Source organism: Crotalus tigris, unplaced genomic scaffold (assembly GCF_016545835.1).
Source record: "Crotalus tigris isolate CLP2741 ecotype Arizona unplaced genomic scaffold, ASM1654583v1 scf7180000018301.7375997, whole genome shotgun sequence".
Taxonomy (NCBI): Eukaryota; Metazoa; Chordata; class Lepidosauria; order Squamata; family Viperidae; genus Crotalus; species Crotalus tigris.
In genome coordinates, this window is record NW_024096931.1 from 1517527 (window position 1) to 1530158 (window position 12632).

The 12632-nt window shown below is 45.4% G+C and overlaps 1 protein-coding gene across 5 annotated transcripts in view; it reads right to left on the reverse strand.

Annotated features, from left to right (window-relative positions):
* Positions 1-12632, reverse strand: part of PKD1 (polycystin 1, transient receptor potential channel interacting) — a 159146-nt gene that overhangs the window by 25638 nt on the left and 120876 nt on the right. For all 5 annotated transcript variants that reach the window (XM_039349704.1, XM_039349703.1, XM_039349705.1 and 2 more), the window contains exons 27-30: positions 8791-8961; positions 6160-6303; positions 4672-4882; positions 1979-2105 (exon numbers count right to left, since the gene is read on the reverse strand). In XM_039349704.1, coding sequence (XP_039205638.1) covers positions 1979-2105; positions 4672-4882; positions 6160-6303; positions 8791-8961 — 653 coding nt within the window. The remainder of the gene's footprint in view (positions 1-1978; positions 2106-4671; positions 4883-6159; positions 6304-8790; positions 8962-12632) is intronic.

Sequence of the window (12632 nt, forward strand, 5' to 3'; positions counted from 1 at the left end):
TCTTAGCAAGCTCATATCCAGCCCTCCCTCTGCTGACTTTTGACATCTTGACTTTCCTAATGTCCCCTGCAGGTACCCACCCCAGAAGACCAGCTGAGGATCCAAAAAGAACTTGACAGACTTGAACAACAACATTAAATTTAATGTGGAGAAAAGCAAGGTTTTATCCCTAGGCAGGAAAAACCAAAGGTACAAGTACAAATTAGGCAAAACCTGGCTCTAAAATAGTAACTGTGAGAGGGACCTTGGAGTCCTAGTGGACGAGCACTTGACTATGAGCCAGCAGTGTGCGGCAGCAGCCAAAAAAAGCTAACACAATCCTTGATTATATAAACAGAGGCATAGAATCAAAGTGTTAGCACCGTTTTATAAAGCCTTAGTAAGGCCACATCTGGAATACTCCATCCAGTTTTGGTCACCACATTACAAAAAAGATGTTGACACTTTGGAAAAAGTACAAGGAAGAGCAACTAAGATGATTAAGGGCCTGGAAACTAAAACGTATTAAGAACGACTGCAGGATTTGGGAATGGCCAGTCTAGAAAAAAGAAGGACTAGGGGGGACATAATAGTAGTCTTCCAATATTTGAGCAGCTACCACAAGGCAAAGGGGGTCAAATTATTCTCCAAAACACCAGAGGGCAGGACAAGAAACAATGGTTGGAAACTGACCAAAGAGAGAAGCAACCTGGAATTAAGGAGAAACTTCCTAACAGTGAGGACAATTAACTAGTGGAACAGCTTGCCTCCAGAAATCGTGGATGTTCCATCACTGGAGATTTTTAAGAAGAGGCTGGACAATCACTTGCCTGAGATGGTATAGGTTCCCCTGCTTGAGCAGAGGGGTGGACTAGAAGACCTCCAATTTCCCTTCCAGCTCTATTCTGATTGATTGAAGTCCGTCAAATCCCTGGAAGGCTAACATGATTCCTAGATGGGATTCTCACTGTGTGTGTGTGTGTGTGTGTGTGTGTGTGTGTGTGTGTATACAGACCCCCTTCACTTCTGTCAATTTTATGCTGCAGCCTGATTCTAGTTTTTGAAATTCATGTCAGTGTGTGTGTGTGTGTGTGTGTGTGTGTGCGTGCGTGCGCGCGCCCGCATGTGTAGTTAGTGTGTACACAAGATTTATTACCCACCTGGCACAGATTATCATTTTCAATGTCAGTGCCCAGTTAGGCATTTCTTTAGGTTAAAAATATTTGAAGAAAGTTGGAAAAATCACCTTGAGATCTTTCACAACGAATGCTGTGGCTGCTGCTGTTGGTTTATTGCCCTTCTTTTTCAAGCCATCAAAATTGATGCAACATAGGAAATTAAAACCATTGCTATTTTTAGCTGCCAAGTTTCTTATTACAAAAGAATGGAAAAATATTTTTTCAACTGGAACATCACTATTTAAAAATCTGGAAAACTGCTATACAAATTTAACTGTTGAGTCCTTGGAGAGGCCTGTAGTGTCAGTATAATCAACAACAGAAAGTACAAGTATTACAAGACAGCAAATTCCAACAACTTTCTTCCAAGGAGACGGAACTCTGAGCAACTTCTGAAACTAAGCATCTGTAAGAGTTATCTATGGAGATTCTCAGTCATTCAGGTCATGGTTGTCCCAAAGATGCTTTTTCAAAAGGCCACTGGACTTCCTTTGTTTTACCTTGAAGACATTTCGCTTCTCATCCAAGAAGCTTCTTCAGTTCTGACTGAATGGTGGAGAACGGAAGGATTTAGAAAGGGATATAAATCTTTCCATTTTTCCACCATTCAGTCAGAACTGAAGAAGCTTCTTGGATGAGAAGAGAAACGTCCTCAAGGAAAAAAATCCAGCTGACTTTTGCGAAAGCACACTTTTGGGACATCTTTAAGAGTGGAGGCGCTGTGGAACCCTTAATCCAAATTCTTTTGGACTTCCCAGGTAACAGGGCTATTCCGAACTCTACATTCCATGTGTTTGAAATGGACCGTCTTCTATTGTTACCTTGCTCCGCGCCATCCGGAATAGGAACAGGAGAATCAGGTAAAGAGGATAAACCACCAAACTGGAGACCAAGCCAACCAAGACTGTCTCGCCATTAACCGGGATCAGGGTGGAGATGGGCACTTGACTATAAAGAGACCAAAAAAAAAAAAAGTCAATTGGAAGCTGTTTGGCTGTCTGTTATTGAGATTCCAGAAAATGTAGAAGGTGCTTTCATATAAATGCTGTTTAGTGTTCTAGGTGGTTGGGGAGAAAGGAACTTTTTCTGCTTCTGGGGAAACGTGAGCACAGCTGCTCTTTTGGGAATCTTTCAACTTCACTATGTGGGGAGAATAAAACGGGTGGCTTAGATCAGTGGTTCTTAACATGGGCGATATTGCCCCCCAGGGGGCGATTTCATTTTTCAGGGGGCGATGGAATGAAAAGGGGCGACGTGGGGGCGGAGGAACGAAAATGGGGCGATATGGGGGCGATGGAGCGAGAAGTTTGGGGGACACTTTTGAGACTTTTTCGTACAGTGAATCGCCGTATATCTATCGCACAAAAACATCAGATCGCTCGCTATTAGTGGATTGAATTGTGTTTTCAAATGTTCCTCCAGCTAGCTTCAGTACAGAACGCCGTACATATGTGAAAACGCATCGCTTATCTTCATGCGCGTTGCAGAGCAGCCTCTACCCATACAGTGGCGCGCCATTGGCCAGAATATGGGAGATATGGGGAAAAGACTGGAAATAAACTATTTGCATCAATGTCCTGATGACAATTGTAAAGAAAACAAAAAAAGTGTTTGCATAAATCGAAGAATTATTTCCTATGTTGTGGTTGAGAGGTTATGTTGGGGGAGGGGGGTGATGACAACTTCCTCATTGGCTCAAGGGGGTGATTCGTTCAAAAAGGTTAAGAACCACTGCATTAGATGATGGGAGCTGGGCTCAGCATTTTGGCTTTATTAACTGTCTGAAAAGTAATAATTTATATAGCAATATTATTACTTAACGCTAGAAAGATAGTGTAACTGCCGATTTACAAACTTGGATCGCTGAAAACAGATTAGGTTTTTGAAAAGAATTGACTCTGTATGGACGAAATGGAAAGATCGATCCATCAGCGCTGTTCCAGGCAGCTCGGTTAATGACACGTTTAAAAATGAAGCTGCTTAATTTCCTGTACATACTAGGAAATTACATATTACAGTTTTGTTTTTGTATTTCTTTCTCCCTGCAGTTTCTTTCCTTTTTTATATTAAAACAATAAATTTTAGGAAGAGAGATTTTTCACATAGGATGAAACAAAACAAAAACCCCAGGGAGTTTTACACTTAGTATCCCGCCCTGAGGTTGCACCCGTCTAGATTTAAGCACGTGGGGATCAAGACAGCAGGAGGCCCTTTTGCAGAGAAGGGAGGCCCAATGGGTCAATTTTGTGAACCAAGCAGGAGGAAAGGAGGCACCCAGCTGCCTTCCTCTGCCCTTCTTCTCTTTTTCCATTATGCCCAGAAAAAAGAAAAGGACACCAAGGTTTGCAGACAGACTTCCAGGTTCCTTCAGGATCTTGTTGAGCAGCCAAAATTTGCCACAAACAGTAATCTTTAATAAAGCAAAGAGGGGGAATTATTAAACATGGCAGAGTTTAAATTAAGATTTAATTTAAATTAGGATTTATCAATTTAAAATAAATTGGTGTAAAACTGGCTCTGTCTTGAGCGCACAGCCCTTTGCACGGGACTCAAAGACTTGAAGATGGTGCAAAGCCTTGTCCTGGGCTAGGACGCTGTTTCCGGTGTGGAGCCCCTTGGCTGACACCTGCTGCTCCTCCTCCCAGAACCAATGTCTTTCTTTCATGTCTATGGAGACTCTCAGTTATCCCGGCTGGACTTTCCCTGTATTTCCTTGAAGACGTTTCGCTCCTTATTCAAGAAGCTTCTTCAGTTCAGAGCCGAGGTGGCGCAGCAGTTCGAGTGCAGTACTGCAGGCCACTTTAGCTGACTGTGTTCAGCAGGTCAGCGGTTCAAATCTCACCGGCTCAAGGTTGACTCAGCCTTCCATCCTTCCGGGGTAGGTAAAATAAGGACCCAGATTGTTGGGGGCAATGTAAATATATATATACATTGCTTACTGGTGTACACCGCTTAGAGAGTGCTTGCACTTAAAGCGGTATATAAGTCTCGTAAATAAATGAATAAATAAAGAAGCTTCTTGGAGGAGAAGCGAAAGGCCTTCAAGGAAAAACAAGGCAAGTCCAGTTGCCTTCTGAAAAAGCATCTTTGGCCTTTCTTGTCTCTTCCTTCCATGCAGGGCAGCACTACTCAAGCTGGGCTCCAGTATCTCTCTCTCTGTTGGACTGAAGGGGGGGGTGTCCCTGCAGGCGAGTAATTGCTACTAACTTAGGGGAGGCCCTCCTGTGTCGGGGCACAAAAAGACCTAGAGGGAGGTTCACGGATGTTCTCCTGCTGTCAGTGAAGGCCACAGTCTCCTGAGGCCATGAAGGGAGCATGGGAAAGTCACCCCTTTAGGAACCAGGGGGCTAAATTGAATTCTGAAGAAGAACAATTTGGGGCTGGCGTTTCTGGACCTTTATTCTTTCCTCTTTCATCCAGCCTTGAGCAGAGACCCTGGAAGATTCTTCCTTCCGTGCAGGTGGGCACAGAGAAGGCCCCGGCACTTTGAGTACATCCTATGCCGGTGGCTCACCTGAAGTTGGCATCTGCGACGACCCCGTACCACACGGCATTGGCACAGAGGAAGAGGAAGATGAGAAGGCAGCAGCATGATGCCCTCTGGACCCGGGTGAAGCGGCTGCGAGGGGGCCGGTCCCACAGGGAGAGCCAGACGTGCCTCTCAAAGAAGCCCCGCTGCAGCTCACCAAGGAAGATCCGCAAGAAGCTCCTCAGGTCTGCCTCACCTGCAGAGGGAGAGAAAGGGGTGAACTCTATCGAGCAGAGGTGGGGAACGGCGGCCCCTTTATGACTTGCGGACTTCAACTCCCAGAATCCCAGAGCCAGCAAGTGAGAGAGTGGAAGGGGAATCTCTCTGAGAGGATCAGTTGTGCCCCTTCCGGGCTTCAAGGACCTCTTGCTAAAGAGTGTTGCTCTCTCCCGTTCAGGCCTTTTGTGTTTCCCTTCCCTCAGAAGTGGCATCTGATCTGGGGCAGCCATTTTGCCCTTGCTGTGAAGGCTCAAGCCAAGCATGGCTATTAGCTCCCTCAAGCTGGATCCCTCTGGATCAGTGGTTCTCAACCTTTCTAATGCTGTGACCCCATAATACAGTGCCCCATGTTGTGGTGACCCCCAAGTGGGTGTGGCCATCAATAAGAGAGAGTAGGACAGCTAGGGAAAAGGGAAAAAAATGGCGGACAGCGTGGTTTGGCGACCCCCGTGAAATGGTCATTCGACCCCAAATGGGGTCCCGACTGACAGGTTGAGAACCACTGCTCTGGATCCTCCTTCCTCCTCCACAGTTTTTCTGTGTCTGTCTGTCTGTCTGTCTGTCTGTCTGTCTCTCTCTCTCTCTTTGATCTATCTATCTATCTATCTATTCATCCATCTCTCATCCATCTACACCTCACTCTATCTATCTATCTATCTATCTATCTATCTATCTATCTATCATCTATCTATCTATCATCTATCTATCTATCTATCTATCTATCTATCTATCTATCATCTATCTATTTATCTATCATCTATCTATCTTCCATCTACCTACCTACCTACCTACCTATTATCTATCTATCTATCTATCTATCTATCTATCTATCTATCTATCTATCTATCTATCTATCTATCTATCTATCATCCATCTATCTACCTACCTACCTATCATCCATCTACCTACCTACCTATTATCTATCTATCATCCATCCACCCACCCATCCATCCATCCATCCATCCATCTATCTATCATCCATCTACCTACCTATCTATCTATCATCCATCTACCTACCTACCTACCTATTATCTATCTATCTATCATCCATCCACCCACCCACCCACCCACCCACCCACCCACCCACCCACCCACCCACCCACCTATCTATCTATCTATCTATCTATCTATCTATCTATCTATCTATCTATCTATCTATCTATCTATCATCCCTATCTGTGGAGCTCCCCAACTGGGGCAAGCAGTGACCCAGCAGAGGCTCCAAGGGGGGTCCTGGGCTGCTCTCCAACTCACTGGCAGCAAAGACCTCCTTCTCCACCAGGCCGTCATTCTCCACACTGTCCACAGACAGCCAGTCGTTCACTAGGAAGTGGTAGCTCTTGTAGATCTGCAAGTCCCTGACAATGACATGCTGCAGGAACCAAGCTGGGTTGAGTCCTGAAAAGCAGAAGGCAGAAGGAGAGACGGTTTAGCCGGGCCATCGTCTGAGTCCTCTTCCTATCACCATTCTTGGAAAATGGCCACTAAGAACATCTGCCTCCTCTCCTCCCCCCTCCCCCCCCCAGCAGCTTTGCAAGCTGGAAATTCTCCCTTTATCACTCAGGCAGCGTTAACAAGTCAAGCTAGGCTAAGCCAGAACTATTCACTTGTTCTCTAAGGCAGCGGTCCCCAACCATTCCGGCTTGGCAGACTGGCGGGCGGGGGGGGGGGAACGAGGAGAGAGGATGGTGTCAACACTGCTAACATCGGATGTTCTTGTTTTGACAACAGATGAAACAGATGAAAATACAGCCATTTTCTCTATGCTTTAGAATTAGTTGATGCTGGGAGGGGGGATAGGGATGAGAGTCCAGCTAGTCATAACAATAATAACTCGGCTGTGGGAATCCAAGGTCATTGGGCCCAGAGCTGACAGTGTTTTGGTGGGCTGGAGAGCTGGGGAGGAAGCCCCCGCTTCAAGCTAATTGGGGGATGTGATTTATGACTGTTTATTGGAGGTGGGAATTGTACTTCGTTACTTTGTATTCAGGGGAGGGGAATTTAGTTTTTGGGTTCAACTACGTAATGCCGATACTTTGTTTCTCGAATAAAAGATTCTTGAAGGTAAACAATGCCTCGAAGTTCTTTTGAAGGGTTTCATCTGTCAGAACCATGACAGATGGTTCCGTGCAAGCAGTGGGGGAGCATGCTCGTGCAGCTCTATTTGCACAAGCATCAGGCACCCGTGCCTGCTCCTTGCGCAAAAGGAACTCCCTGCCTCTTGCACGGCCCAGTTTCGAACAGGTCGCAGCCCAGTAGTGGGCCATTGCCTGGGGGGGGAGGGGGGGATTCCTGTTGTAAGGGTCACTTGAACAGTGAGATAGGCAATCTCAATAAACAATAAATAATACATAAATAAATTCTGAGTTTCAACTTATAGAAAAAGCCAAAGGGGAAAAAGTCACTCCAATGCTGGATTTGCATAGTAGTCTTAGCAAAAAAGGGGGCTAAATGTCAGCATACTATGGGAGTCCAGCTATTTCTCAGCAAGTTGTGTGAAGCAGGTCAATATGATCAGCTGACTTGTTTGGGCCTCATGTGACACCAAAACATAGCCACTGGTCTAGGGCAGGGGGAGGCAACTTGGCTCTTTTATGACTTGGGGACTTCAACTCCCAGAATTCCTGAGACAACATGGGGGAACTGTGGCCCCTTCATGATTTGTGGACTTCCTCCAAGAATTCCTGAGCCAGCATGGCTCAGCTTGGAAACCTCTCCCTTTCCCCTCAGCACGGCTGGCTGAGGAATTCTGGGATTTGAAGTCCACGAGTCATGAAAGAGCCAAGGTTGCCTACCCCTGGTATAGGGTCTCCTGCTTGAGCAAGGGGGGTTGGGCCAGAAGGCTTCCAAGGTCCATTCCAACTCTGTTATCCTGTATATTCCCTGCCTGTGGGGTCTGCTGGGGCAGAGACCTCCTACAAGGGGTGATTTCTTCCTTTCGAAGCTGGTCTAGACCTGCAACTCCAGAGCCATTTTCCTTTCTATGATGCCCTTCTAGGATTTGTTTCCTGCTGGGATCTCATATTGCTAAGTTGTCCATCTCCCATCGTGTCTCCAACATGGCGGGTAGGGAAATGAGAACTTGGGTTGTTGTAGGGCAAGTTATAAAGTCACAAGAGAACATTATCTTCCCCAACCTGATTTCTGCCCTGAGGGTAGAGGTCTCGTTCTCCACCAGGTTGAGGCCACCCCTCTCAGGGGCACCAGCTTGGGGAAGGGTGCTTTGCATACCAGGGAGAGTGGGAGGCATTTTGGAGGGCTGTGTTCCATCGCCCTGGCCCAATCTTTCTCAGCCTTGTCAACCTGAAGATGCGTGGACTTCAACTCCCAGAATTCCCCAGTCAGCAAAGCTGGGGAATTCTGGGAATTGAAGTCCACACATCTTCAAGCTGCCAAGGTTGAGCAACACCACCCTTGCATTTACCTGTCCAGCATAGCTATGAGGAAACAAAGGAGTATAGATCAGGGGTAGCAACCTTGGCTCTTTTATGACTCGTGAACTTCAACTCCCAGAATTCCTGAGCCAGCATGGCTCAGCTTGGAAACCTCTCCCTTTCCCCTCAGCGTGGCTGGCTCAGGAATTCTGGGAGTTGAAGTCCACGAATCATAAAAGAGCCAAGGTTGCCTACCCCTGGTCTAGGGGCTTAGCAGACTGTGTGGGAACATGGAGGAGAGGTAGAGAAGATTAAAGGCACCCTGCAAAGCAGAGGAATACATATATATTGACAGATGAGAAGCTACACCACCTCTGAGACAAACATTTGTCATAATAAATTCAAAAGACCGATGAAAAGCAGAGATTCCTTGCCCTTGATTTCATGGTGAATCATAAGTTCTGTACTGTTGCTGCCCAGCTAACCTCAACACTCTGTTGCATTTACTCACCTTTATTGTCATGCCAGACCCGTATCTTCCACACCCTGCCCAGGTTCCGCTCTGTGGCAATCTGGAAGATGTCGAGACTGTTGCGGCGAAAGGCGTTCTCATCATCCAGATGTCTGTGGCCAGATTTGCTATCCGTCCCATACAAAGTGATCCCCACATGGGCTGTGGTCCCTGGAAGGAAGAAAGGAAGGGAGGGAGGGAGGGAGGGAGGGAGGGAGGAAGGAAGGAAGGAAGGAAGGAAGGAAGGAAGGAAGGAAGGAAGGAAGGAAGGAAGGAAGGAAGGAAGGAAGGAAGGGAGGAAGGCTGGCTTAAACTGAGATTCTCTAAGCATCTCCTGAAGAGCTTTAGCAAAACACCTTATAATGTACAGCGGGGTCCCAGATCTGCCATTTGAATCAGGATTTGAAGCCTGGCAGCTGGAACACAGCTGGGGCTCTGCTCTCCTAATCACAAAACCATCACCATGGAAAATATTGCAATCATCCTGATTTTTACCGCTTCCGTTCAAAGTTCTTCAAGCAGATGGAGAAAACGATGGAAATAATAAATAAATCTTAACTATTTCATATACTTCTGATATCAATATCATTCATTTATGTACACATACACACACAAGCAAACAAAACCCTCAAATGCCCAGCAAGTGTGAAAACCACAGCCCTGGAGTTGTTGAAAGCTGAGCAGCCAGCCCAATACTTCTGTCACTTGGTGGTCTCAAAGAATTTAGCAGAATGGGAATCTCAGCTTTCACTTCTAAATCCCAACAAAGCATTCCAGTGCAATGTCCAAAGGTTGAATCATGGCAACTGGACCAAACTTTCTTCATCTTGGGACGTTTCTTTGCTCATCCAGGCAACTTCATCAGTCAGAGTAAAACTACTTAGGCAGAGAATCAGAGAATCGTTGGAATGTACCAACTCTTGCCAAACCAACTTCAGGGATTTCTCCCCAAAATGGTTTGCCATATGTCAGTGAAGACGCAATCATCCAGGCCAAAGGTGTCTAAAGGCTGAATTATGGCTACGGGACCAAAATGTGTTAATCTGAGACGTTTTCTTGCTCATCCGAGTGGAAAGTAAGTGCTGAATGGAAGAGAGGGTAGTCAAGGATTGTGTCAGATCTGCGAAATATAGGGAGGGGAGATGAGAGGAACCAGAGGTGCCAACAGCTGAAAGATCCAAGGACACCGGCATGGGAACAGAATGCAAACGCCCACTAAAGAGGCGCCAAACTTAGGGCTGTTACCAAAACACCTAGTTTGAATATCATTGGACATTAACAACGTGATGGGAGAAGGGGGAAAGCACTGGGTTTACGTGGGAATATTCAGATCTGGCTCTGCTTATGCGGTATAACTACTTGGTTTTAGTCAAACATATACGTTTCACCACAATGGGGTCGAGGGTCTTTCTTTCCTAAATGCCCAGGCTGGGACAGGCCAGACAGATGGCTTTATAAAATCTCAGGAGGTGGCCTGGATGATAGTAAATTTGCACAGCATCTTTAGGGTGGAACAGATGCTGGTGCAATTCCAATTATCCCCTCACTAGGAGAAGAATATAAATTATATGAAGCAGATGTAATGTATGTATGTGCCCATACATTTAAACTGCATTATATATATATATATATATATATATATATATATATTTTTTTTTCAAAAGATAAAAGACGAGCACCAGGAAATAAAACAACCAAATGTTTAATAGATAAATAATATATATATTCTGTCCCCAGCCGGGACTCCCCATAACTTCCAAAATCCGCACAGCCTAGTTTTGTAATTAAGGATTACAGAGAAACCCATTAAAACACTTCAGTGAACAAGGACAACCATTTGCTCATGAGAAGTTTTCTCCTTGGATATCACAAGGCTATCGGCAAGGGTTTAGTTCTTTTTTTTTTAAAAAAAAAAAAAGACAAAAATAAGAGCTTACATCAGCCCCAAATGCTGTTGACAGATGTAAGACGGCAGATCTTTTAATGTTTTTCTTCTGCCATCCTAAATCTAAAGTCAATAGAAAGTCTCATTTCCCATCACAACAGCTGTTGGCAGCTGCATAGTTTATTTAAGAGAAAAACAAGCCATTCCACAGCTATGGGACAATCATTTCAGAACGTTGCAAAACTATGAATAAGCTTTCGAATTTGCCAGATATGCTCCCCAAGCTGGCGTGAAGCAAATTCTAGACTGCATTAAAAGAGGGACAGAATCACGATCATGGGAAGTGTTAGTACTGCTTGATAATACCACACTTGGAATACTGCATCCAGTATTATATTATATAATATATATATATGTTATATTATATTATAAAAAGGTTGTTGAGATCCTGGAAAGACTGCAGAGAAGAGCAACAAAGATAATTAGGAGCTTGGAGGCTAAAACATATGAAGAACGGTTGCAGGAACTGAGTATGTCTAGTCTGATGAAAAGAAGGACTAGTGGTGACATGTTGACAGTGTTCCAATATTTGAGGGGCTACCACAAAGAAGAGGAGGAAAATCTATTCTCTCCAAAGCCCCTGAAGGCAGGTCAAGAAACAACGGATGGAAACTAATCAAGGAGAGAAACAACCAGGAATTAAGGAGAAACTTCCTGACAGGGAGGACAATCAACCAGTGGAATGCCTTGCCTTCAGATGTTGTGGGTGCTTCATCACTGGAAGCTTTTAAGAAGAGACTGGACAGCCATTTGTCCAGAATGGTATAGGACAGTGGTTCTCAACCTGTGGGTCGGGACCCCATTTGGGGTCGAATGACCATTTCACGGGGGTCGCCAAACAACGCAGTCCGCCATTTTTTCCCCCTTTTTCCTTAGCTGTGCTCCTCCCTTTTATTCTATTGGCTTTCAAAAGCCAATAGAATAGACTCTCTTGAATACAGTCTAATTCTATTGGCTTTCCAAAGCCAATAGGAATTGTCCAGGCTGTCTCTGCCCTGCTGAGCCCGCCAAAAGTCCCCTTCTGCAAACGGTGCTGCACCAGTTGAGTAGTCCTCGACTTACGACCGGTTGAGTAGTCCTCGACTTACGACCGGTTGGGGGTTGCGGCATTAAAAAGGTTGAGAACCACTGATATAGGGTCTCCTGCTTGAGCACGGGGTTGGACTAGAAGACCTTTAAGGTCCCTTCCAACTTTGTTATTCTGTTAAATCTTGGGACTGAGGGTCTTGTCTCGAAGCCTGTTGGTGACACTTGGGCTAATTTAAGAAAAGAGGTGGTGTAGGGATTACTCCCCCAGGAACTTGCTCCTGAGCAAAAATTATTTGCCAGACAATTCTTTTGTTTTTTGTTTACTTTGGCAACTAAAAGGAATCTACTTTTCTATGGGGCAGTTCCCTTGCAGGATCACATTGCAGGCACATTGGAGCAGCAACTGCCTCATTTGTGTGAGCCTGGGACTGTTGCCTCTCCAAACAGGAGCGCCGGATCCAATATTCATTATCTTGCCAATGTTCTAATGGGAGGGATATTTGTTCTGGAGTTTTTCCCACAGAGGATGCCTGCGTTCTTTAACAGCTGCCAGATGTTCTCCATTCTGCCCTTGCTTACTGGACTCCAGGATGCAGAGCTAGAGAGAGGAGGGACTTTTCCAGTCCACTGCCTTCGGATAGGTCAGACTGGAGCCATCGCTTTCTCCAGACCGTCCAGCCAAAGTTGAGGGTTGGCCATTATATGCCAGAAAATTTGGAGACCATCGTGTCATGCAGGACTCGCCTCAAGCTCTTCGGCAGTTGCCGCAACTAAAAGTAATTCTTTCACACATAATTCTCAAAGTTCTTCTTCAACAAGATTTATTACGATGGAGAGAGTAAAAATTTTAACAGCTAAACTATTTCCA